The sequence below is a fragment of the Anomalospiza imberbis genome, chromosome 14, assembly GCF_031753505.1.
Source record: "Anomalospiza imberbis isolate Cuckoo-Finch-1a 21T00152 chromosome 14, ASM3175350v1, whole genome shotgun sequence".
NCBI classification, from domain to species: Eukaryota; Metazoa; Chordata; class Aves; order Passeriformes; family Viduidae; genus Anomalospiza; species Anomalospiza imberbis.
Window position 1 is genome coordinate 11,443,144 of NC_089694.1, and position 25,803 is coordinate 11,468,946.

The window sequence follows — 25,803 nt, forward strand, 5'->3', positions numbered from 1 at the left end:
CTCTGTTCTGTGCACATAGTGGTGGAATATTTGTAGGTAAAATAACAAACAGGCTTGTTTAAGAAAAAAAACAAAACCAACGGCAAAAACCACACACAAAAGTAACAACAGCAAAACTTCTGACTACAACATTGAATACAGGGTGTATCTATCCCCAGCTGGATATTTTGATGTGTGGCGGGGACGGGGGGGTTACAATTAGAATAGTATGCACTGTGGATCGGTGCTTAATTTGTACATAAAAAGGAAAACTTTGTTTGGGGTAGTTTGTATTGTAAGGATAACATCTAAAGGCACTGTATCAGTCATTTATTTCCATTGAAAAGATTATATTTTTGAGCAATGGAAACTGTACATGTTATCATTTATACATTTCTGATAGCTAGGACTATAGAAAACCTGTTGCTATGACTCTGAAGATGTATCTGTCTTGTCATTGATCATTGCTGCATCACTACTTTATGCAGATTCTCATGATCATTTATTTAAAGAGATTGTAGTAACTGGTACAGTTACAACAGGAATTGTAACGTCATATCTTGCAGTATATCTCAGATGTGTATCCTTGTGATTAAGCTTAATCCTTTACCAAATGTTTGGCTGGAATCTCATCTTGGAGCAATGACAAAATAGGTGCTGGAACAGATTTCCCTCACCCCAGCCCACACTTTATTTATTTAATAGGTCTTGTTTTGTATGTTATGTTTTCCCCATAACAGGTTTGTGCCTTTTATTGGATATTTATTTAAAAGGAGCTATGATAATTTAGGTTGCTTTTTTTCAGATGTATTCTTGTACAGCTATTCCTTTCTGTGAGTTCCTTCATTTTATAAGAATACAGAATGTGTGGAAAATAATGTGGAAAATATACTAGCCACAAACTGGAAAAAAAATCTAAGGATTTATGTTCTATGAATTTTTTTTAAAAAACGCCTAAGCACAAGACTGGCTGTGTTGATATTTTAATTGTGGAACTTCACAATTTGTTAATATGCAAATTGTTCATTTTTTAAAAAATTGCTCATATCCACATATTTGATGAAACAAGTTTTGGAAAAAAATAAACTTTGGCATATGCAAGCTTTGTGTATATGTGATCATTTTTTTGTGTTCTCAGGCTTAAGACCTTCTATAATGCCTATAAGCCATGGCTGAATTAGGGTGCTTAATTGGCTTGTTCCTCATCTGTGTTTACACTGGAGAAGAGAAGGCTCCAGGGAGACTGTGAGCCTTGGTTGAGTTTGCCTGGAGCTGGATTCATTCCCCAGCCATCATCTTTCCAGCAGTGTGGAGGGCCTGGGACAGGCTACAGGGGAACGTGGCTGCTGCAGGTGCTCCTTCTTTCTACATCAGAAAATTCTAGTTTTAATAGTTGTATTTTTGTTTCTTTAGGTTTCAGAGATGTGTTTTCAGTTGTGAGCTTGGACTACTTAATAGTTCACTCGTGTTCGTGCTCCATCGCGGTGCGGAGGCGCCGGGCAGCAGCGATGGGCTGCGGGGGCTCGGCCGGGCGCTGCCGCAGCGGCACCGCCCCGTGCGCGGCCGGGGCCGGCGGGGAGCAGCTTCTGCCTGTCAGTACAGGGCAGGCACTGTTGGTGCTCCTTTAGAGGTGTTTATTGTCAACTGTTAGAGGCATTGCTGCTGTTTGCTCTACTTGGCTTGTCCTCTACGCTGTGGGAAAGGCAGAGCAGCTGCGTTTAGAAACAAGGGCGCTTCCTCCGTAGGCAGAAGCAGAGGGTGGGATAGGCGACATCGCCCTCGCGGGACAGGGCAGCCAAGGCACTCGCAGTTCCTGCCACCCCAGGCAGCCCTGGCTGCCGGAGCGTTCCCTTTCATTCACGCCGGAGCCCTCCGTTCCCCTCCCTGCCGGAGCGTTCCCCTCCCTGCCGGAGCGTTCCCTTTCACACCGGAGCGCTCCCCTCCCTGCCGGAGCGTTCCCTTTCATTCACACCGGAGCCCTCCGTTCCCCTCCCTGCCGGAGCGTTCCCTTTCACACCGGAGCCCTCCGTTCCCCTCCCTGGCCCTTCCTCACGGGCCAAGGGCGGTGCCCGCGGCTGCCGCGCCCCGCTCGGCGCTGACGCGATGACGCCGTGTGGCGCACGCCGCGCATGCACCGTCCGTACCCAAATGGCGGCGGCCGGAGGCAGCGAGGCGGCGGCAGCGGCGGGCGGGAAGCGCGGCCCGCTCGGCATCCCTGAGGCGGCGTTCGTGGTGAGCGGGGCCAGCGAGCGGGACTGGGCAGCCCTGAGGCGGTGTTCCTGGGGCGTGGGGCTGGGCATCCCCGAGGCGGCGTTCATGGGGAGCGGGGCCGAGGAGCGGGGGCTGTGCTCCGCCAGCCGGGCCCGGCCCCCGTGAGGCGGCACCTCGGCGGGCGGTAGCCGGGGGGCGCGGATGGCCGAGGCCCTTCTCGGCCTCGGTCGTGGGCCTTCTCCCGGGTGAGTTGCCCTGGTTCGATGCCGAGCTGGCGCGTTACCTTACAGGAAGCTCAGGTGCCCGCGTTAGGCAGGATCGTGTTGTTGCACGGCCAGACTGAGGGCAGCGAGCAGCGTGTTGGGAGAGCCCTCCTGGCACACTGGGCGGGGCACGCCTTGCCGCTCCTGCCCCACGGATAACGTGCCCGCTCCAAGCACCTTTCCATACATCTTCCTCTTAATCACGTTTTACACCGCTGAGAAGATTCACTTTTCAGAAGCGCCTGTGTGTTCTTGAAAAACAACAAATGTGTATCTTTGGAAAACAGGCCGAACTCGTTTATCCAACTTTAAAAACTGATGTACCGAGCATTTGATGATTCTGTTGAGGAGTTGAAAAGCAGGAACCAGTGACTTATGCAGTGATGTAATCTCACAATCATCTGTTGTCCACTTGTGAGCTCACTCTTGGTACACGGTCTTGATTGCTGTTTTATTTCCTTTGATCAATAACTATTGATCACAGAGGCTGAATCTAGCTGTCTTGGGGATCTCGGGAAGTGTTGGATATCAGATGTCCCCCATCTGATACAACTGCTTTTATAGAGATAAATTTGTTTGACTTGCAGTTGGTGTTTCTAGACATAGTGCTTGTACTGCTCATGTGTCTTGTCTGGGCATAGGACCTGACCAGACAGGTACGGTGCATTTACTTTCAGTGATCCAGTTCCTCCTTTTCCTTTAAGGTTTTTTAACAATAACTGGGATCTGGCAAATCCTTACTGGGCTGGAAAACCATTGCTGCTTCCAGCTAACTTCCTTCCATGCCTCATGAGAGACTAGCGTAGATAAAAGTGAAAGGGAAGGGCCGTGTCTACAGCTGCCCCGTGAGACCACACTGATCCTGACACAGGAGAACTTGTGGTCTCTGCTGACTCTGCAGTGGAGGTGGCGACCCTGGCAGGAAGCAGGACATAAACAGCCTCAGCAAACACTTTAAGGACACCTGTCACATCCCTCATTCCATGCTGGTGGCTGCCTTTGTAGTTGTTTGCTTTGTTTCCATGTAGTTTCCTTTCAGTACCTGTGTCTGAAGTATCTTATGTGCTGTAACATGTGGTATCAAGAGTACTGGGGCTGTGCCTTAGTCTTGTGTTTCTCTTCAGTTCTTCAAAACCTTGTGGATCTTCATAATCTCTGGATCTGAACATCTTGGAAGCTTCCTAATTCTCAGTTTTGACAGGTGCTCTGATCAAATACGGTTGTGTCTGCAGACGAGATCTTCAATGGTGATCATAGAGTACTTGGATATAGATGTTAAAATAGACATTCTTTTATTCAAAATAAGCCTGCACTGAGAAGTTGTAATGGTATTCTGCTCTGCAGAGTGAAAATACTACTGTCTTGAGGGTAGGTTTTACTAGAGCTTTTTTAGTTCAGAAAATAGGTTTCTATTTCAAAAACATTTAAAGACTTGCTGATCTCTTAGCATCCCCCCCCTCCCATGCTGCATGGGCAGTCTTACTGGTCTTACTGTGAATCTTGTCTTCAGAGATGTTCTCTGTAAATTCAGTAGAGGCTCCTCACACAATTTATGGCCCATGTTTTCTCTGAGGCAGTTGTTCTGTACACTCTTGTCTCTCTCCAGGTTTCAAGTGATGTTAAGCACTCAGAGTAAATAGTGTTAAGACACGGGATTTTGCTGGATAACAAACTCTTAAAACAGAAGTTTCAGCCATGGTGGTTTTGAGCTCTTGCCCAGACATTTCCAAATAAAATGCCTTCTTTGTTCTGCCTTCTTCAGCGGGAGTGAGGATGCAGGTCTGCAAATACGTGTCTCTTGGCATGTTCTCTGCACGTGCCCCCAGGTGATGAAGCTCTCTGCAGAGTGAGGGCCTGCAGCTCTTTATTTGGGTCATCACTCAGAACCGTAGGGACATGTGGGAATGCACTCCCCTGCTGCACTTCAGGGCTTCTACAGAACATTCCTGTGGCTTGGCTTGAAGTTTGCAAAATGGTGCTTTGCCAGTGCATTTTCTCTTCTAAAAAGATATAGATGAGTTTTGGCAGGTCCTTGCAGAGCCTGTAAGTGTTGTAAGAATTCTGCAGTGGAGGTGCTGTGGAGTACACCACAAAGTGAGAATCCTAATGGCTGTGCCTCAGAGCTGTTCTGGTCAAGTTTAAAGAAGTGACCGTGCCTCAGCCTTGCAGATGGGGAGGTGGGAAAATAGCCTGACCAGCAGGCTTGGAAGCCCCAGCTGGAAAACCTTGGGGGTAAATCTGAGCTCACCTTGACCTGGGACATTATGTAGTGGAAGGAGATCACCAATATACAGGGGGCCTGGATTTACTTCTGGATTCACTTCTCAGCGTCTTTGTTTCAGGAGGATGTTGATTGTGTCCTGTCCCTGTGCACAGACAGATGGGAGCTGAGGCAGAGCTGGGTGCCAGGCAGGGTGTGAGGGAAGCTGCTGCCCACCTGCTTTTGATTTCTGCCCTAGGTGGTTTAAACAAGCAGAGCTGCTTCCACAAGAGGGAGTTTCATTTCACTGTGTCCTCAGGCCTCCCTTCGACAACAAGTTCCCAAACCTAATCCTTGTTTTCTTTGTTGAAGGCTTCTTTGGGAGCTTTATCCAGAGGCAGGAGTGCTTCCCGGACTGAGGTAGCTTGAGGCATTTTTCAGGTAGTCTGAGGTGTGGTCTCTTGAGTTTGGATCTACCACCTGGACAGTGCTGCCTGGTGCAGGTTGTGGAGTTCATGTTCTGCTAAAGATTTCCTTAATGATAAGGAATGCAAGGACTTCTTACCGCATTCAGTAATTTCCTAGTAAGTTTCTTTAGCCAAGAGAGTTAAGGCATCATAACGAGGGGGAGCAGCTCCATGTCTGATATCACTTTAGTAACATATTACAGTCTTTTTCTGGTGTGAAACTTCTGGAATGGAGACACCAAGTTCAAAAGGAGGAGCTGAAGAGTCCTGTGGTAGGGCTTCTGTCAGATTTTACCAAGCTGTGTAGACAAGGGCAGAATTACCTCAGTGGGGGAGTGGGGTCATCTGGAATTATGTGTGTACATGGTGGCCAGGCCAGAAACACGTGGTTGATCCCTGGCCTGATGTACCTTTCAGAAACTGGGAACATTTGCCCCCAGCAGATGAACTGCTTCCTGGGGTTCTGAAGGAGGCACATGCCAAGGTTGACATCCTTGCTGGCTCAGGCCTTTCTTCTCTGGCAGCTTCTTCTGCCAGTCCTGTGGCTCTCACTGTCAGTTGATGGTAGGACTGGCTGGAGTTGTTCTCTAGAGGTTTCTGTGGCTTCCTGGTAGCTGTAGAAGGAGCTTTTGAAACCAGCCTATTCATTCCATAGTGTCTGTCTGTAGAGAGAGCTCAGTTTTCCCCCTTTTGCATTTTTTTCTGCCACAGCATGCTTGATAAGGCTCTTTTCCTTCATCATTATCCAAATGATTTATCCAAAATAGTTCATAATCTGGTTAGCCACAGAGAAGCATTATCCCTGCTTTACTGGTAGGAAACCCAGGTTTAGCCATGCTCCATGGATACCCACCCCTGTAAGGTGTCACTTGACATCAGCCAGGACTGAAAGCACCACTAACCATGTTCTCACAAATATGAAGTAATCCTTGCACCTATCCCTTAGTTCCCTACAAAAAAAAAAAAAAAAAAAGCAGAGAGGGGGAAATGAAGAGATGACTAAGAAAAGAAACAAAATGCTTTTGTACTCCAGTCCAGAAAAGAAGTTTGTTTACATTTCAAACGCCCTCTAGATGTAGCTGCAGTAAGATGATAGCATGTCTGTGTCTAGGATTTCCATAAAACTCTTCTAACACTGAGGGTTTCTTTCTCCCCTTAAAGGAAGATGTAGATTCTTTTATGAAACAGCCTGGAAATGAGACAGCAGATGTAGTTCTTAAGAAGTTGGATGAGCAGTATCAAAAGTATAAATTTCTGGAACTTAATCTTGCTCAGAAGAAAAGGAGGTAAGTTGTAATTTTTGCAGATTTGGGAAATGTTTAGCACAGTTCTGCTTTTTTAAAATAATAAGTCTAGTGGCCAGGTAGGCCATGGGGATGCCAGTGCCTCTGTCAGGGCTGTCGGGGAGAGTGATGGCCTCAGCTCTGGAGAGCTTTTGCTTGAACAGTGCAGAGGCCTGTGGCTCTCACTGTCACAGTAGTCCACGAACCTCAGAAGAAACACCCTTGTTTTGTTTTACCTGCAGTGGTTTCGACCTGTATTTCTGCTGAGGTTTCCCTGTCCTCTGGGAGATTACAGCTCTGCAGAATGTACGTTTTAGTACGAGGGGGTCAGTTACTGTTACTGTGTCGTGTTCCCCTGTGAACGCTGAGTGCATTGATGTGTTTCCAAAGCCAGCCAGACTCGGTGTTGTGAGGGGCAGGTGAAGCTGGAGCTGAGCTGCCTTTACATGCCATGTCTTTCAAACCTGCCTTTGTAAGCTGGAAGAAGCTGTTAACAAGTTTTCAAATGGAGGGTGGACTGTATAGTAAAACTGATCACTTGTTTAGGAAACTGTGTCTCTGTAAAATAATAAATTATGACTGTTGTTAATTCACAGGCTAAAAAGTCAGATTCCTGAAATTAAACAGACATTAGAAATTTTAAAACACATGCAGAAGAAAAAGGTAAATTATTTTGAATATCTAATGAGTATGAGAAAAGCTAACTGCCTTTCCACCCTAACAGAACACATTGCAAGAAATGTTTTGGAGAGCACACTTAATATGCCTTTATAAATAACAGAATTATTTTTAAAGGTATGTAGTACTTTTTGAAAGCTAGTTCAAAAAAGTTAATGTTTGTTATGCAAACTTCATTTTTAATAGTGTATAGATTGCAGCTAAGCTTTGACTTCATCTCCATTCTTTATAGAGATTTCTGTATTGTTTTTAAATATATCTTTCAAAAATGTATTGTTCTTGGAGCTCTAACTAATGTTGAAGTAAAGTTATGTAGAATTCCACACAAGTTAATACTGTATCAATGGCAGAAAGCAGAAAAGTGTGCTCTTTATTCTAAGTTTTATGTCTTTAACATGTTTCCAGTGAAAATAGCAATTGTAAGTTTTATCATTTGTCTTAAGGATTCCACGCATCCAATGGAAACCAGATTTTTATTGGCAGATAATCTCTACTGCAAAGCTTCAGTTCCTCCTACAGATAAAGTTTGTTTGTGGTTGGGGGTAAGTAAAATGGAACTTTCTCTGAAACTGTTTCAATAACTTGTAAAAGGATTGTGAAAGAGAGTTTTTGTTGCTGATTCCCCTGGTTGTGGTGGGCATGATTCTGTTGGTGGGTGCATGGTGGTGCTGCGCCCTGGCAGCAGAGCACATCTAACCAGGCAACTTCAGTGTGTTAGTGAAGATTTCTTGTTCCATTCTATTTGGTTCCTGAACAGTAAGACTTCAGAGAATTGTCTTTTTGCTGGATCGTTCTTTCCAAAAAGCTTGTTTGTGATTCCCTTATAATTTCTGTCACTTTTTGGTTCAAATTAATGCCATTGCCTGGTGTGGGAATGTGCCCAGAAAATAACTTAGTTTGGCAAGTAGCTTCCCATCTTCTCTATGTTATTTGTATTCAGCATCTTGCTTTCCCTTTTCATGCACCTTTTCAGGGAAAGATGGGATTTCTGTTGCTCATAGGTATCTGCCAGCATTTAGAGTGGACTTTGCACTAAAGCCTGCTGGGATCAGCATTCGCAACCCAGATTCCTAAGTACTTAAGCACTATCAGGTTGGAGTATTTTGTATTTAGAGTCTTCATTATATGTGGAGATTAACCTACTGATGCTTATTTTGAGACTTTTAAATCATGGATGTTCCTAAATCCCAGTGTTGGCTGCCAAACAAAACCGCTTGGTTAGGACAGAAACACTGTTGACACATGAACTGTCCAGACTAACTGAACAGTTGCTCCCAACCTTTCCCACTTCTATCATAAAAAGAAAAAAAAAAAATTCTGATGCCTGTTGCTATTAGGAGACTGTCTTCAGAATTCATAAACACTGACTTTCATGGAACATCCCAGGTTTATTTTCTAACAGAACATCAGAGGAGGTTCATCTTATTGACAGTTCACACTGAAAAGCTATAATGCCACACACAATTCATTTTGTTTAGGTGTTCTTGGCCTCCTGCCTTTCTCCTGCTTGTTGCCTACACTCTGTAGGCTGTGCATGTCACTGTTACTGGGGATCACTGTCCTCCACTTGCTTTAAAGAACAGCTTATCCAGCTCTGGCAGCTCATGTAGCCTTCTGTGGGATCCTGTCAGTCACAGACTGTGGCTCCATTCTTGAAAAGGACAAAGCTTCATTGGTGCATTTTCACCTGATGCAGCTCTTTTATCTTGTCCTATGGTAGCTTCTTACTGAAACAACCATGTGTGGATTAAAAACCACCACAGCATCAGAGAGGACTTTTATATCTGTTGTATCTCTAATACCTGTAGTAGCTCTTGTTACTGACAGTGCCAGCAGTTTGTCAGCGTTCCACACAGAGCCACACAGAGGTTTATCTTGAATCCAACAAAAACTGTTTCTAGAGTTGTGTGGCACCTGAAAAGTGCTGCTAAGAAATGTAAGGTCTCTCACTTTTCAAATACAGTGAGGATGAGACGCTAATACCTGAAAGGCTGAATGTGATCCACAGGGGAAGAAATCCTTTCTTGCTTAGCTATAGGAAAAGAACTTAACTTTAAGTCACTAGGGAGATTTATTACTCAGTTACTGAAGGGGTGGAGGCCTCAAGTGGATTTGGACATTGCTTGTCCTGGATCTTGTCTTGGCCTGTCAGGACAGTCTTGTTAACGAGATTTGAACAACAGCCTAAAATACGCTTGGTGAGGCTTAGTTCTTACAATGCAAGAGTAAGAGCTTTTATCAATCTTTCTTTTTTAGGCCAATGTGATGCTTGAATATGATATTGATGAAGCTCAGGCTCTGTTAGAGAAGAATTTGTCAACAGCCACAAAAAACCTCGATCTTCTAGAGGAAGACCTGGATTTTCTCAGAGATCAGTTCACCACTACAGAAGTCAGTATCCTTTTAATTCATGTGTGGGAGGAGATGTATGTGAAAGCCAACATCCAGGTAACGACCAGCTTTCTGATGTGTTTTTATCTTCGACTGGCTGCCTCAAAATTCTGTAGCACCTGTGAACTTTACTGTCCTAGCAATGTAATGGAACATTGTGTTTGCAGGGCTAAGTTGGAGGTTGGTGTCTGAGAGGTAACAAAACTTGTGTTTGTGTCCTCATGAAATCTCCTGCAGTGGTTGCAACCCAGACTGACTCCAGAGTGAGTTGGAAGCAGGGACTGATGCCCAGATGACCACCTTAAAGCACAGTGACCTTTCCTCTAGAGCATATGAACGTTTTTCTTTGTTGCCCATCACACCCTTTGCAGCTGCCTCCAAACAGCACAGCTGCAGCAAGCAGCAAGCAAGGGACTGGCTTGGGCTGTGCTCAGTGTTTTTTAAATGTCTTTATATGGTCGTGTACCACCTCCTGGGTGCGTGGGGTTGTTTTTTATACTTTCGAGTTAAAAACTACTTTAATGAGTGTAGCCATTAACAGAAGCATTAGATTTAGTTTAATGTAGGCACAGCTGCTTGTGCTTTCAAGTTGACACTTGAGCTGTCTTAGTGCTGCAGGAGTTTGGGATGCCTGAAAGAGGCAAATACAAGCTGATATGGGCAGCTTGACTGAAATGAGCAGATTAGTTAGACAAAACTAAAATTGCGTTTCTCTGCAGTATCTTTTTGGAAGTTTTTAAAGTAATGATACAAATACTGCAGTTACCAACAGTTACCAGTGTTCCTGAGAGCTGAAGCTCTTTCACCAAGTCCCTTTCATGAAATGGTTTCTATACTGACTGTTGTAACTAAGTGGCCAACTTTGTAACCTGCTTTTTCTCCTTTCTTAAGGAGCTCTTTTTTCTCTTTTCTGATAGCATGAGCTGTTTCCTTAATTCCACACCCTCAGATATGGCTAGAGTTTATAATTGGGACGTCAAGAGAAGAAACAAGCAAGACCCATCCAAAAACAAAGCATAGTTTTTCCAATTTTAAATGTGGTTTCAATTTCCAAGTATTTTTTATTTAAACACCCCCCAAACCTCATTCAGGACTGAGTTACTTTCAGCATTTCAGTAAATGGTAAAATATATAAAAACTAATGGTGAGCACCATTTTATTTATTTGTAAACTCAAAATTTGGTTTCATGCATGCTTCATGAAATGAATAATTTGAAAAGGCACCACACAGTCCAGCAAAGGATGTAGTATTTTGACCAGACCAGTCCGTCATAAATAAATTTCTACCTGAAAGCCTGTCTGAAAAGCTGAGGGGCATGTATGAAATGGAGTCTGACATATTCACAGGCTAAAGCAATGCAGGGTTTTTCTTTTTCATCTCTGTACAGCTGATGGCGTTAACTTTGACTTGGGCTGGGAAGACGTGCAGCTGTAATGTTCTAGGAAACAACAAAAATAGAGTGGAATCCTGGGGTTTGTTTCACTTTCATTCAGTTAATGGCAGCACCAGTCTGCAGGCATTCCTGGATATCCACTTTGGATAAACTTGTAGTAACTCTGGGTTAGCTAACTGCCTGTTACTGAGCTCTCAGCACTTCACATGCAGCAGTTTGTGATTTGTCCTCAGAGCAGTGGGAAAGGAGTGAGCAGCACAGGGGATGTCAAGCCTGCAGGTCTCACCCCTTGTTTTTCATACGTGTGCCCACGCTGGTTATTTTGGGGAGCGTGTTGAACAAGGACCCAAGAGCCAACAGCTTGTGAGAGCCTCCCATTTCTGCTCCCTTGGCCCAGATGTCCAGTCCAGATGTGTGAACACAGCCTCCCAGGTGGTGAAACCTGTGTTAGATCAGGATGGCTGACTGGAGCATGACCTCTGGTGGTACAGTTGGAGTATTTTTTTGGTCCTTACGAAGCCTTGCAAGATTGTTGCCTCTTCCTTTGCAGTTTCTTTCTAAAATGAAATGCTCAGTGGTGATGTCAGTGGCTAATAATCACATTCTGTGACTGAGAGTACAGGTTTCACTGCAAAATAAATGCAAATGTTAACTGTTCAATCTTCATGTAAGAAACAATATACCTGTAAATTTTTTGTACTTTTATTTCATGATATTAAAATAGTAAAACTAAACAGTTGCGGCAAACAGCTGTTTTTGTGCATTTTTCTTTGTGTGAAAGTCACGAATGTGATGTGTGGTGTTTCTCTCCCTTAACTGGGCATGGGGGGGTGAAAAATTCCATGGAAGCAGCAGACGTGAAAAGTGTGGCTGCTGGATCCTGGTGTGAATGAAAGGGAGCGTGAGTCAGCACATCTAAATTGGTGACTGAAAGCAAGTGATTTACCGGTACTGTGCCTGTCAGAAAGTGAGCTGCAGGGATGGGCAGAGAGCAGGTAAACCCTAGCACTGGTCACCAGTAAGGGCCGGGGCTCATCTCTCCCTTCCCCAGGGCGATGCTGTTGTTTCAGTGTCTGTGGCTGCAGCAGCAGAATGTGGCCCTGCTCAGGCTGCAGGCTGCTGCTCTCCATTTTCTTTTTCTAGCATCAGCAGTGATGGAAAGCCAGCTACAGACACAGCCTGATTTCTCTTACAGTTTTTTCTTCAATTTGGATTAATGAGATCCCAACAGGCTGTGCTCCTCCCCCCCGCACCCCTGGCTGGTCCTAAGGCAGCAGTTGCCTGCCTTTGTTGTGCAGAACTAAACGACCAGTTAAGCATTTTTGCACAGCAAAAGCAGAACCCAGCAACATCAGCCACTGCCGGGAAGCTGCTGCTTAGTGTCAGAGGGGACAGGGTGCCAGCCTTGGAGCTGAAATGGCTCCTGTGTTCAGAGGGGTCTGGTTCCTGGGGAATGGGAGATGGCTGTGGCAATCAACTCAGGGTTTGGTGTTTGTGTGTTTGATCAGAGGTAAATAAAAACCCCAAAACTCACAGATGAGCTCCATGACTAATCCTTGCCTAGGTCTGCTCTGCCCTTTGCTGTCGTAGCTGCCCTGCCACCAGACCTGCAGAGGCCTCCTGGAGGGGCCAAGGCTGTGGTAGCAACTGCAGGGAGCAGGGGGTGGTCTTGTCTCAGAGCAGTTGAGTCTTGGGCTGGCTTTTCTCAGCAAGGCAGAGGACGGGTTCTGCAGAGTGAGGCAGGCCCTGCAGGGAAGGGTGTCCAGTGGCTGTGAGGCAGTGCCTGGGAATGGTGGATCCAGTCCTGGCTGGAATATGGAGCAGGGACAGGGAGCAGGGACCACACTAAGAGAGAATGGGCAGGGGGAAAGGAAAAAAAAAACCCACCAAAGTTTCTTTACAAGTTTTGAATTTCACATTATCACGTAGTAACCATTTTGCTAAATACAAGCATATTTTCAGTCACATACAGACAGCTAAATACAGCATTATTTTCACATTTCGTTACAGCGCATAACAAAGCGAGGACAGTGTAAAGTATGCTTTTATTCTGGAGGTTCTGAGCAAGTTCAGTTTAACATGCAGATTGTTTTTAACATGTGGTAGAGACCACAGAAGGTTAGCTTTTGCTTTTTTTTTTCTCTTTTTGTCCTAGAGTATAAGAGCTCCTGACCTTTACCCTGTGAGAGGTATCACCACCTGATTTCTTAAAGTCCCTCTAAGTCAAAGCATTAAAACCAGTTGTTAGAAAAGAATTCTTAGCATATCCAATAAGTTCTTCATCTTAGAAAAAACATTCCAAATTTTGTACAGATGAATCTACATTTCCTATATTTTAATAAGCTGTCTAGAAAATGCAAGGAATTAGAAAAAGATGTAGATAATGATTTCTCTATCATTTAATATAACAATTTATTAACTAAGTAGTTAAGACGTGTACATTTTATTCTGTACTGTTTCTCTTTAGAATTACAACACTTCTGTATTTAAATTGAACATTTACTCTGAAGGCCTGAATGCACTTACTGGCTTAGGCTTTCTGGAATTTCTCCCTGGGAGCAGTAACGGGGAATGTCCAAAACCCATTAAATAAAATATTGTCTTTCTCATGAAAAGTGATCTTTCCCCTCTGGCCAGGCTCTCACACAGGGAAATACAGAATGTGACTATTGCTAAAATGTCCGATCCAATTCCTCACTGCCCCTCATGTCACACTCTGGCTCTGTGCCCTTGGGGCTGCTGCTATCCTCAGCCAGACACCCCCAGACACACCTAGTGTCCAGCTGGCTCCTGAAAAGCTGAAGCAGCTGCTAGGTGGACCTTCCATCCAGGGAACAAAGAAACTAACCCTTTGGTACTGTCTGTCCCTGCCTTTGTGAAATGCAACTGACTGAGCTGGTCTGAGCAAACCCTGCACTCTGCCCAGTTGCTGGGGTGCTCCCTGCACCCACCTTTGCTCACCCAGAAACAGATTTTGTAAAGGGCATACTTTTTAATCTTCAGGGCATTCAACCACAAGTGCCTGGCACTCACTGGCCTTTAGCAGGAGGTGTGGGATGCATTCACAGCCTATTCAAGCAGTGACAAGCTCACCAACAAGTGCCAGGCCACTGCCACCCCCCTTCCTGGAATTTGCTCCCTGTGCCCTCCCAGCAGGTGCAGCTGCTCCCCAGCAGAGCCCAGGAACTGAAATTGTTCCTAGAGCACCAAAAACAAAAGTGTTCAGGGTTTGGGATGCTGGGTTGGGTTTGCTGCGGGTTTGGGTTTTTTACAGCTTCAGTATGGGAACCGCAGGTTTTTTCTTAATAAAGACCTGCCGTGTGCTGCTGCACACTGTGAGAACATGTTCAGAAGGAGAAACAGTCTGGACTCAACAGCAATCAAGACTTGTATTTCTGTAGACAGGGCAGATTAAAAAGCTGGAACAAATATTTTCTTTTTCTCAGAGGCCAAAAATAAACACTAGGTGCTTCCTGTGGCTTTTACCTAATCCCCCCCTCCTGCCCATTGCAGTTTGGTGTATAAAGCTTTCAAACACAAGTAAAAAAGTCACTATAGTTTTGTTTGCTTGCTTTCAATAGGCTGAAGTTCCCTAATTTGCTACAGGAGCACAGTCACCCCATTGCACTTCAAAAGCTTGGGTTAAAATTTGGCAGAAGCAAAGCTTTTAAGTGGTGAATGGCATTCCCAGAAAATATCCACCTACATACAGCTTTTGTGACATGGCTCCCATCCCATGATGGCCAGCCTGAGATGGAGCCTCTTTTGTCAAACTAAAACATGGAGGAAAATAAATTTTACTCTTGAGTGTGTCTTGAGGCTTTCCTCTCCACCTGCTCAGACACTCCTGCTGTGTGTTCCACCTTCCCAGTGCCAGTTCTCTTCCACAGAGGCCAAGACAGAAAATGACACTTCAACAGCAGAAAGTGCCAATGCAAGCTGTTGCTTTCAATGCTGTTTAACTTGTTTAAGAGCTAATCTCACCTTTTAGGATGTCTGATGCACCTGAGTTAAGCTTTTCAAGTTTTTTATTTTGTTGGGTTTCTTTTTTCCCTCCCTCCTTTCCATCCCTCCTTGTGACCTGGCTGGTAAGGTCAGCACAGTGCTGTTACTGAGACAGAAATGGTGTGTCCCACCTGGCTGCAACACCCCAGTCTTAAGACATAACACCTGAGGACATGGCTCTCTCTTTATGCTCTTGATCACTTAATTCTGCTGGAAAGCCCTGAACTTGGGGTACTTTCAAGGTATTCACCCAGGCACTAAATGAGTAAAAATTGCATTGAATAATCTCTACTGCAGCAAGAATTGCCACTTAGAGTCTTGGTTCTGCACAGCAAGAAAAACGCTGTTAAGGGAGGAATAATTTAAATTTTAATTACCAATCAAATAACTACTGTTTTCCTCTTTAAATCCCACAAAATATTCTTTGCTATCCAACTAGGTTCAAGAACATAAGAAAGAAAACTCAGAAGTGTGCATACCATGTCAGTAAACTTCTCCTGTGGAACTGACCGTATGAGGAAATGGTATCTGTGCTGCCTTTAGACCTTCCTGGAAAGAAATAGCTGACACAAACCAAAATGTCCTCCTGCTTTCTCTCTCTCTGTTTGACATACGACTGAGTATTCGTCCTGTGGCTCCAAAAGCCAGCAGGGAGCTATGGGTTTACTTAAAAGAGAACATGTACAGTACCCTGGCATGTACCAGCCCATTCAGCTCTGTATACCCTCTCCTGTGTTGTGCAGCCCCTCATTTCTGCTTCCTGTCTCCTTACAACATCCACATGCACCCTCACTCACTCTCCTTCAGGTTTGTAGCCCCCAGTTCTGAAAGGTTATTTGGAACAGAACATTTCTTTCCAGGGTCTGTCCTGGTGTCCAAAACAATGTGGGAGGCTGTTCACAACGGGAGTGTTGCTCTCCCTTCTGTCACACTGAGTTCACTTAGTAAAGAACGTTTGGTTAGTAGAGTTCATCACCACTCGCCTCTCTAGAGGAGCTCAGCACAAGCACCGTCTATCTGACTTCACCACTTCTTCTGAAGAGTGCACTACATTCGGGACAAACCCGCTCTTTACCCCTTCCCATCCCTCCTGGATTGAAATGTCCCCCCTTTTCACCAGCTCGTATATATCACGAGTCAGATCAGTGAAGGCCTTCTCCACGTTAATGGCATCCCGAGCTGAGGTCTCAATGTACTTCATGCCATAGGCAGCAGCCAGTTTCTCCGCCTCGTGCCTGGTCACTTGCCGCTGTGTGTCAAGGTCACACTTGTGCCCTACCAGAACAAAGACGATCTGGTATGGCTGGACGTGCACCTTGGTCTCCTCCAGCCACTCGTGGACGTTCTGGAAAGACCTGCGGTTTGTAATGTCAAAGAGGAGGAGTCCTCCAACCGAGTTCCTGTAGTAGGCTCTGGTGATGGACCTGCAAGCCAAGGAGCCACAACAGTGTTAAGTTACAGCTGTCTGAATGTTTGTCCTTTAAGAAAGCAGCATTACCACCACCCTGTCTACCCTGCAGAATACAGGGCAAGAGAAGGCCATTCAGGCAATGTCTTAGAACTTCCAGCTTGTGCTCTGTAGAGATTGTCATTTAAAAGGAAAACTTATTTTGGCTTAAAGATTTCACGCTTGAGTAACTGCCCCACTGATTATGGCTCTCTTCAAAATCCCCCCCCACCACTTTTTTCCCTCATGGATTTCTTTATATCATATATATACCATGTCAGTTCTCTGGACCCCTCATCTAACCCACTGGTTTAGAAGCACTGTGACAAATCAAAGGATTCAATTGAAACCAAACACCCGCTCTCTGACAGCCACATAAAAGCAGGTCAGAGATCTGGAAAGGCTGACCATGGGGTTGTAGCTCTCCTCCATATACCCAGGGCCCTGGGATAGGGACATTCACCCATCCCTACAGCTTCTTCCTCTACACAACTGGATTAAAGTGACATTGCAGTGACAGGACACCGTTACTGTTAGTGGCACTGACCAAGAAACAGCAAAATAATACAAGAGCTTCCAAGGAGAATCTGCACTAACACTGGTCATGTTCCTGCCAAATACTGACTTTAAATAGTTGCCAAAAAGACCCTGGAACTGCAGGTGGAAAATGAAGTACACGTCCCACAGCTCTTCCGAGCCAGGCCAGCCCAAGGCAGCCAGAAGCAGCACAGGAAATCAGCAAACACGGGGCAGTGGAGCAAAGCCGAGGCCATGAGGCTAAGCAGAGCTACAGTTTAGTGACTACTACACAAGGAGCACTACTACACAAGGAGCACAAGGACTACTACACAAATGCAGCACTGCTGCATTTTTACCTTAGGACAGTCTTTTTCTGGCTATGCTAGACTGTTGGTAGGTGCTGTTTGGTCCTGTAGTGTGTGTATCTGTCAAAATTGCCCCAAGAAAGGATGAACTAGTTTTCAAGAATTGTTTCATCAACAAACATGCAATGATGGGTAAAAATTCACAGACAAAACTGAAGAAAGCCAGAAGCAGGGGAAAAAACATAGCTGGCTACATTTGGATAATTTCTCCTGTCCAACTGTTTGGCTTAGGGACAATAGTCACTCTGCACATTTGGCACTGAGGGAACTAGATCTGCCTTTTGCTATCTGGCCAGCTGCAAACAGATATTGGCACTTTGAATTCACCCCCACACTGTCACAGACATTTCTGCTTCTCCCTTGTGTTCTGTGCCATCAGCCCTGGCTCCTCCTGCCAGCAACAACAATGCCTCAGGTACTCCTGAAAGACATGATGGGATCTAAGCTGAATGCTGCTTCAAGGTAAAATTAGGTGAAGGTCTCAGTGCCTTTCCTTAAAGCCTTTTCCACAACTGTTTTCCTCACAGATCTGCAGGAGGCAAATCATATTGCCTTCATGCTGCACATCCCTCCCCAGTTCCCTTTTGAGGTTTCTGCCTTCCCTCCTCTTGCCACACACACTGATACAGAGCAGTGCAGGGACTTGCACCTAGTTTGGCCGAGTTTTAACATACAGGCAACGTCTCTGTCTGGGAACTGTCCCCTGCTCTGTACCCATGCTGGGGACCCCTCCAGCCAGGGTCCATGCCTGTTTGTTGGAGTGTTTCCCTCTCAGCCAAGGGAGAGCTGCTGGCTGCAAGGAAACAGCTCTTCTGTAGGTGGTGGGACACAGTTCCAGGGAGCGAGGGCTGCACACGCTTTTGCTTTTGCTAGCATTACACAACATCACGTTTCAGACAAGGGAATAGCAGTATCTGAGCAACAAGAGATGAGTAAAACCTGCTGGATCCCGGAAGAATTGGACCCCGCTCTTCTACAGCTCCAAAGCAGCCTCAACACTGCCCCAGGCAGCATGTTCTGGGGTCTGGTCTGGCAAAATGGAGTTGCACATATTTAACTGTAATTTAAGCCTTGACTGCACAGAAATTACTACTAATTTATGGAGAGTGAAAGAGCTCACAACAGGGGGTCAGGAAGAGCAAAACTGTAACACAGCTGCTGCTGAGGGAATGCCAAGGTGTTTTCAAAATAACAACAGTGGTTTTGTCCTCGTGGGGCAGCTGTTAAACTATGCAAAGCAGACTGGAAATGCTCAAATATGAAAATGGGGAGCTCATTCTTACAGATTTCCCTCTTAAAAAATTCCCTGTGCTAAACAAATGACAAAAAAAGTTTCAGGTTTCTGGAGAGTACCTGCTCCATTGTGCTTCTTGCCTATGACAAGTCCAAGGGGCTTTGGCTTATTCCAATAACAGCTAATTCTTGTCTCTGGCCAAGAAACATTCCTTGTAGAAGGAGCCCAAGAGTTGTCTTCATGGGGCACAATTTGTCACAGGGCTAAGAGTGATTTGAAAGGGAAAAACGCAAACCAGATTTTACTTTTTTTTTTTTTTTTTTTCACATTTCAGAGTGCACTATAAAGGCCCCTGGGTTTGCTCCAGCTTTTCACATTGGGAATTCAAGTCTGCACTTTGGCAAGAGCATTTCGAAGTTGCAGTGGGGTTTTTTTACTGTCACTGACCATTCTTGCCCCCTGCACCCTTCCTGCCTTTGCAGGCTGCTGCCCACTGCAGCAGTGCAGCTGCCCTTGCTCTGAAGGTCACCTGCTCATCATGCTGACAACCCGAGTGCCAGCCCGGGTCACCCCCAGCACCGAGGGCAAGCAGCCTCCAGGGCCCCGGGCTTCCTCATGTGCAAAAGAAAGGAAATGGAAGCCACCCGACAGCTCTTGCTCCTCACAGCAACGGCAGAACAGGGGACAGCACTCAGGTGTGTTTTTTATAGAGCTCAGCCAGAGATCCAAAGCTGGAAGCTGATGCAACTGCAAGCTAAAGCACCTCCTCTCCCAGCAGAATAAAGCACCAGCTCCTTGCCTGCAAAGCATCAAGATAGCAGAGGAAAATCCTGTCAGTGGATAAGGACCAACTACTGCACATCCTGGGCCAGACGCCAGTGCCACAGATGCGAGGGAAGGTGGTGAGAGGGGTGGGGTAGGGGAGTTTTCATCTACTGAATGAAACCAAAACATTCCTCAGGCGAGTCATTACAGCGCAGAAGTAGAAGCTCAGTGATGCTGCACAGAGATGTGGAACACAGGAAGTGATCCCAGAGGGAGCAGGATGGAGGAGTGGGTCAGGGTTAAAGACACATGAAAAATACAAGCAAACAGGAGGCCAGGAGCTGCGGGTACACTCACACGCCTTCAAAATGAGCACTGTCTGAGCAGCAGGTCTGAGCCCCTCTTTGGCTGGGGCCGAGCTGCTCCAACCAGGGCTGCTGTTTTTCCCACACAGTCCTGTGGGAAACTTGGCATGGTCTCACATGCTGCCTTTATTTTACTTCATCGAGACTTGGTTACTGTTGCTTAAACTCCCAAATTGTCTGTGCCCATGCAGCGCTCGGCGTGGCACTCTCCAGAAAGCACCTGTCATCTCTGCACAGCCACAGCCAAAGGTTTGTCCCGACCTTTCTCCGTCCTACGGAGAGCTGAGCTCTGCTGTCGCAGCAGAGCACCAAAACGCATATTCCACTGCGTTTCGCGAGCCTCAGCGCAAGTGTTCGGCTGTGAAACATCCTGGCCACTGCCTCCGCACCGGGGGGAAGCAGGCGCTTTCCCTGCCAGCCGCATCCGCTGATGCAAGGACACCTCCAGGCTGCTGAAGCGCGGACCCAGCGCTGCCTCGGGCCTCGTATCCCTCCCCAGCGGCAGCGGGGCCGCTCCTGGACATCCACACCTGCACACCCTGCACACCTGCATGCGGCCCTTTGGGGTGGACACGGGTCCCAGGGATGGGGGGAAGGGCGGGGGTCACAAAAGGTGCCAATTTGACTCTTCTTTGTCTCATTTCCACACGCGTCACCCGGCCGCGGGCCCCCCGCCCAAGCCGGGGCCGGGCCCGCAGCCCCCGGCCCCGCGCCGCGGGTCTCACCGGAACCGCTCCTGCCCGGCCGTGTCCCAGATCTGCAGCTTGATCCTCTTGCCAGGCTCGATCTCCACCAGCCTGGAGAAGAAATCCACGCCCACGGTGGGGTCGGAGATCTGGGCGAAGCGCCCCTCGGTGAAGCGGCGGATGAGGCAGGACTTGCCCACGGTGGAGTCGCCGATGACGATCAGGCGGAACTGGTACAGCCAGATCGCCTCCATCCTGCTGCCGCCGGCCCCTCAGCGCCCGCCCGCCGCCGCGCCGCCCATGCCCGGCCCGCGGGCCCGGGGGCGGCCGCGGCCGCGCCGCTCAGGCGGGGCCCATGGCGGGCGGCGCTGGCCCTGCGCGGCTGCCGCTGCCCCGTCACCACCGGCGCATCCCGCCGAGCTCCCGCCGCCTCCGCGCTGCGCCCAACGCGGGGCCGGGGGGGCGGCGGCGCAGCCGGTGCGGCCCCGGAGCCGCCGAACCGGCGCTGGAGCCCGGCCGCGAGTCTGTGTCCCCCGCTGCCGCGGAGCCCACGCTCGGCCCGCCGCTCCCCGCCGGAGCCGGAGTGCGGGATGCGAGGTGCGGGATGCGGGGTGAGGGATGCAGGGTGCGGGATGCGGGATGCAGGGTGCGGGCTGCGGGCTGCGGGCTGCAGGCGCGGCCGGCGCGGTGCCGGTGATGCAATGGCGGCCGCGCGGTACCGCACTGCCGGGAGGAGCCGCCAGCCCCGGAACGCGGCGGTGCGGGAGCCGGGCGGGGCGGGGCGGGGCGGGACCGTGCGGGGCGGCGGGGGCGGCCGGGGAGCCCTGGCCGAGGGGACCGGGGGCCGGAGGGCTCCCCGGGACCGGGGGAAGCTGTGCTGAGCCCATGGCCGGGGAGAGCTCATCTTCCTCAGCGCTTCGCCAAGGGAAAGGGGGAGTCGAGCAGGGTGCGCAACACCTTTCTCTGTTTTAAACCCGAGACTAATTTCTGGAGAGATTCAGGCTCCTCACTACTGCACTGGGGACTTCATTCCCGCTGAAATCTACCGGCGGAGCCAAGTGCTCCTGGCACTTCTGGAGAGCCTGTGCACCGCCCCAGGGTCACCTGCACCGCACCGCCCGCCTGGAAAGGGACAGTGGTAACAGCAGGCGTGTTACTCACGACACCCAGCAAGTACACATGCTCACACACACGTACGTGTCTGTATATATGTGTAGCGTGTGTATATACGATGTGTGTACAGTCTCAAAAATTAGTAATTACGGACATTAAACACCCAGCAACTTAAATACCACAAATCTTAAACCCATTTTCCCTCACTTTGCTGGAGCGGGTTCCGAGCTCGGCAGGGTGAAGCGCGGTGTTCAGGAGCCCGAGCGGCCGTGAACGTCTGACAGTGCAAGCACAGACACCTCGGACTGCCGGTCCCAGTTTTGCCCAGCCTGTCCCAAACGGAGTGTCACTGCCACGGCAGCACACAGCCACTCTCCCCTGGCTCTGTGGGATATGGCCAAGTTTGAGCACTTACTTTTAAATCTCTTGCCAGAGCAGAATTTTGATCTCTGGAAGGGAAAATTGGCATGTATTTTATTAAAAACAGTGAGTAAAATGTCTGTATTCAGTCATACACAGAAAGGAGGAATATTGACACTTTTTAAAAATTTGCTAATATGTTGGTGGGTTTTTTAAAAATAAAGATGGTTTCATTAAAAACTCCTCCTTCATGATCACTATTGAAATAAATGCACTGAGAGTGCCTGTTATATTCATTAGGTCCTCAGAAAAAGGACATTTTATATAGGCATGAGACAGTTAACCACCATGTAAATTGGACTAGGACATTAGAGAGACCATTTCAAGTCTTGAGGAATAAATGGCAAGGAACTTTTTCAATATTCTTTGAAATATAATCTATTTATTAAAAAATATCAATCCCAAAAGATCCTATTTTAACGTACCTCAGAACAGGAAAGAAAATTGATGGAGCAATCTACACAGCAACAGCAACAGCGCAACAGAAAAATATTAAACCTATAAATCCAAGTTAGTGGTACATTAACCAGTGACTCATTGCCAGCGAGGCTTTGTGGGGATCTGGTGCACTTTACTGAATGATTTCTGAGTACTCCAAGCCCATTAGCTGAAGCCCACAACCAGTTGTGGTTTCTCTGCACTGTTTTTCTCTCCTCCCCATGCGCTCGCACACACAGTTGCTCCATTCCCTTTCTTCCACAGGTCTGGCTGTGCTCAAGCAGGCACAGGGCACTCAGTAGCACCCTGTGATTTACCCACCAGCAGCATCTCCAGGAGCAGCTCAAGGCCTGCTGACAGTGGACCTTTGACAAGGAGCAGCCAGAGCTGCTGTGGCTTGCAGGGCTGTGCAGAGCTGGGGAGAGCACCAAGGTGCCCAGCAGATCCTGTCGTAGCTAGAGGAATTCCTGAAGCATCAGGCACCTGTCTTCCCCAGCAAATCAACTTGCAAGACCCCGTGGTGCAGATATTATGTTCATCTTTGAACACATGCATAAAGATGAACACCCACTGCGTGACTAGGCAGCCACGGTATTAATTAGCAGCAATGAGAAGGTAGGAGCAAATGAGATCCTGGGAGAGCCTTTGTTCTGGTACTGTTTTAGAAAATGGAGAATCTAGTGTCTGAGAGACAGTAACCTAGATTTGATGCAAAATGAGGTTTGTTGGCTGAGGTCAGGATGGCAGGTGCTGGTGAGACACCGTGAGAGTGTGTGCACTGATGGCAGCACTGGGAGCAGCCCCCGTGGGCTGATGGCAGCTCCAGACTGGGGACAGCCCTTCAGTGCTCCTTCCCGTGGCCCTGGGGGCAATTCCAGAGAGCCCCTTTCCCCTCAGAGCTGGTAGTGCTGGAGAGCTGCCTGAGAACTACCTGAGCACAGGTGAGGGCAGGGCAGATCCCAGAGCTCTCTCACCTGCTGGCAGCACGTGTGGGACTGCACAAGCAGGGTCCAATCCAGCAGCCAGCACCGCGCTGGGAAGCCAAGGGGAGCTCTCGTGTAGGCAGTGCTGGCTACAGCCTGTGCTGGGTACAGCCAAACGTGGCTGACAGCCCTGCCCAAGGGCTCTGTGCACACCTCGCTCTAGGTGACCAACATCCACACATCAGCCACTGGAGCAAGTATTTCTTATTTAGTAAATTTATTTTAAGGCATAAAAGCTGAGAAAAAAATGAGGCAAAGGCTGGAGAATTACTCTGTTGTGACCCTGTGCTCTCTGTAGTCTCTATCCCAGAGGGATTATATTCACTCCCTTTTAGTGTTAGATGATGAAGCCCTAAGCAGATACTTGGGCTTTTTGCAAGCCCTGTTCCTCAGGCTGGTGGCTGGTGATTGCTGCGCAGGAATTCCACCTTAGGCCCAGCCCCCAGCCCAGCAGTCCCTATGGCTGGGGTGTGATGATCTGGAGGCAGACAGCTCCTCTTAGGCAGGAGCTCTGCTGTGATAAACACAACAGAGAAGATGCTGGGCCATGCTCAGGGATGTCTCAGAGCCAGATACCCTCCTGGGCCTCAGCACTGCAATTCACAAAAGTACTTCACGGAATCATGGAATGTTTGGGTTGGAAGGGAACCTCAGTTCCAAACGCCTGCCATGTGCAGGGCCACCTTCCACTAGACCAGGTTGCTCAAAGGACCATCCAACCTGGCCTTGGTTGGGTTCCCTCTAAATAGATAGCATTCCCTCTAAGTAGTTTGGTATTCAGCTGTAGCTTAGCTTTTCTCTCAGACCAGTGCCCTTTACAGGGCAGCTGGAGGCTGAAGCCATCTCCAAGCCCAAAGCTGCACTACCAGGAGCAGAGTGCATCAGCACTGCACACACCATGCAATTTTAATGCCCTTTCAGTTTCCAAGGATACAAAAAACAATCAATCAGCCACAATCCCTCGCTGCGGGTCTGGAGCTCTGTGAGGCAGCCTGTGTCTGTGCCCCAGGCTGGGACAGTGCAGTGATCACAACACACTGGTGAGCTGGAGCCCCGCATCCACACGCTGTCCTCCCTGGCCCTTGCAGGTGTTATATCCCAGCCACATGCACAATGGAGCTGCTCATTGTTTCAGAGATAACCTGCACCCAACCAGAGCCCTGAGTCCCTCCACAACCACAGGCCAGAGACTAGTCTCTGAGAACAGCCACGGGCCACACACGCCAGGATGACGGGAGTGCTGAGAGCAGGGCTGGGAACCACATGGAGCAGACAATTTATTAGCTAGTTCTAAAAAACATCTCTGTTAAATTAGGCCTGTCCAGATGTGACATGGAGACAGATTACACTGTTGACAGGGATGTGATTGCACCCATGACCTGTGGCTGAGTGTGTTGCTGTAAAACCCAGGACAGAGGGAAGGTATTAAGGCGAATTAGTGTTTATTATTTATATGATGCCCACAGTTAGTCAGGGTGGTGCAGACAAGCGTAAAGTCAAGGGCACCACACAGTGCTCTGGAACTGACAGCCCAGCTGACAGCAGGCACTGGGAGCATAATTTAGGACCTTGCTGATGAGGTGACAGCCTTACAGCCTCCAGCAGCAGTAGCAGGAGGGGAGAGCAGGCAGGGCCAAGTGCCAGGAGGCACATGGTGAAGCTTCTGTTCCACCTTGGCTTTTGGCTGGGCTAAAGTACCTTTTGGAGAGGTGGAGTTCTCTGGCAGACTGGCAGCCTCTGTCCCCAGGAAACTTGTCTGTACTCCCTCCCCAAACACCCCCGTCAGCAAAATGCTTCTAGTGCACAAGGGAGTGAGCACTGCCCACCAAGGCAATTCCAGTCATGCTGGCTGGGGCTCCAGGGCTGCCGTCCTGCAGAGCTCCCACTGGTTCCCCAGTGTCACACTGGAATCCAAACAAAAGCAGTAAAGCAGACACAGGCTTGATAAAGAGAGTCCTGGCTGAGTGATGCTGGCTGTTCCATTAATGGGCCCCCATCGATATAGGAACCCATTACCTAAATGGCTCTCTTACACTAGGTGCCCAGGCTCCTTCTGTACCCAGCTGAGAGAGGCAGGAACATTTTGAGAGCTATTTATCCCACTCAGCTTGATGGGAAGAACCATCCTCCACTAGCACTTCTCTCTCCCTTGGCCGCAGAGGAGCAAAGGGCTCAGCACCGAGTAGCTTCAGACAGCTTCAATTGCCCCATCCCCTGAGCAGGAGGCTCTGCCTCCTCCCAAGGAGCTTAACAATGGCACAGAGACAGGGCTGCAAGTCCAGCCAGGATCCACGACAGTGGGAGAATGTGAGAGAGACACAAATGCAGAGAAACTTCAGAAATAACCAGAGAATCCTCTTGAGTTAGTAGCAGTGCTCCAGGGCAGTGTTAGCATTTGCTTTGCAGCCAGAGTGGACGGGGAAGATTGAACTCTCATATGGTGTGACCCACTTGGGTGGACGTGTACAGAGGATGAGGTTGTTCCACATCCCTGCAAGTGGCAGAGCCACCCTCTGGTGCCATTCAGCACCCATGACACAGCCTCTAGCCCCAACAGCAGGCACATACAAGCAAGTCAGCTGGGCTTTTTGAAGAGA

The 25,803-nt window shown here is 48.1% G+C and overlaps 2 protein-coding genes and 1 long non-coding RNA gene across 3 annotated transcripts; 1 reads left to right on the forward strand and 2 right to left on the reverse strand.

Annotated features, from left to right (window-relative positions):
* Positions 1-2,064: 2,064 nt before the first annotated feature.
* Positions 2,065-11,613, forward strand: VBP1 (VHL binding protein 1). The gene is made up of 6 exons (XM_068204891.1): positions 2,065-2,211; positions 6,282-6,406; positions 7,000-7,066; positions 7,525-7,623; positions 9,338-9,476; positions 10,422-11,613. Exons 1-6 carry the CDS (start codon positions 2,083-2,085, stop codon positions 10,490-10,492), a joined length of 630 nt encoding a protein of 209 aa, XP_068060992.1. The 5' UTR covers positions 2,065-2,082; the 3' UTR covers positions 10,493-11,613.
* Positions 9,326-9,949, reverse strand: LOC137482522 (uncharacterized). Its single transcript, XR_011004111.1, has 2 exons — positions 9,888-9,949; positions 9,326-9,835 (listed from the first exon to the last, which is right to left on the reverse strand). It is a non-coding gene; the product is annotated as an uncharacterized lncRNA (long non-coding RNA).
* A 2,241-nt stretch (positions 11,614-13,854) lies between the features above and the next one.
* RAB39B (RAB39B, member RAS oncogene family) lies at positions 13,855-20,671 on the reverse strand. Its single transcript, XM_068204890.1, has 2 exons — positions 20,292-20,671; positions 13,855-16,295 (listed from the first exon to the last, which is right to left on the reverse strand). The coding sequence occupies exons 1-2, from the start codon at positions 20,504-20,506 to the stop codon at positions 15,869-15,871; spliced, it is 642 nt and encodes a 213-aa protein (XP_068060991.1). The 5' UTR covers positions 20,507-20,671; the 3' UTR covers positions 13,855-15,868.
* Between the last annotated feature and the right edge of the window lie 5,132 nt (positions 20,672-25,803).

Excerpts from the sequence above, each read along its gene's own strand:
- RAB39B (XM_068204890.1), bottom strand. The coding sequence starts at position 20,506 with ATGGAGGCGATCTGGCTGTACCAGTTCCGCCTGATCGTCATCGGCGAC. Across the intron at positions 16,296-20,291 it reads GCCGGGCAGGAGCGGTTCCG|GTCCATCACCAGAGCCTACT; the intron begins GTGAGACCCGCG and ends CTTGGCTTGCAG.
- VBP1 (XM_068204891.1), top strand. The coding sequence starts at position 2,083 with ATGACGCCGTGTGGCGCACGCCGCGCATGCACCGTCCGTACCCAAATG. Across the intron at positions 2,212-6,281 it reads TCCCTGAGGCGGCGTTCGTG|GAAGATGTAGATTCTTTTAT; the intron begins GTGAGCGGGGCC and ends CTCCCCTTAAAG. Across the intron at positions 7,624-9,337 it reads AAGTTTGTTTGTGGTTGGGG|GCCAATGTGATGCTTGAATA; the intron begins GTAAGTAAAATG and ends TTTCTTTTTTAG.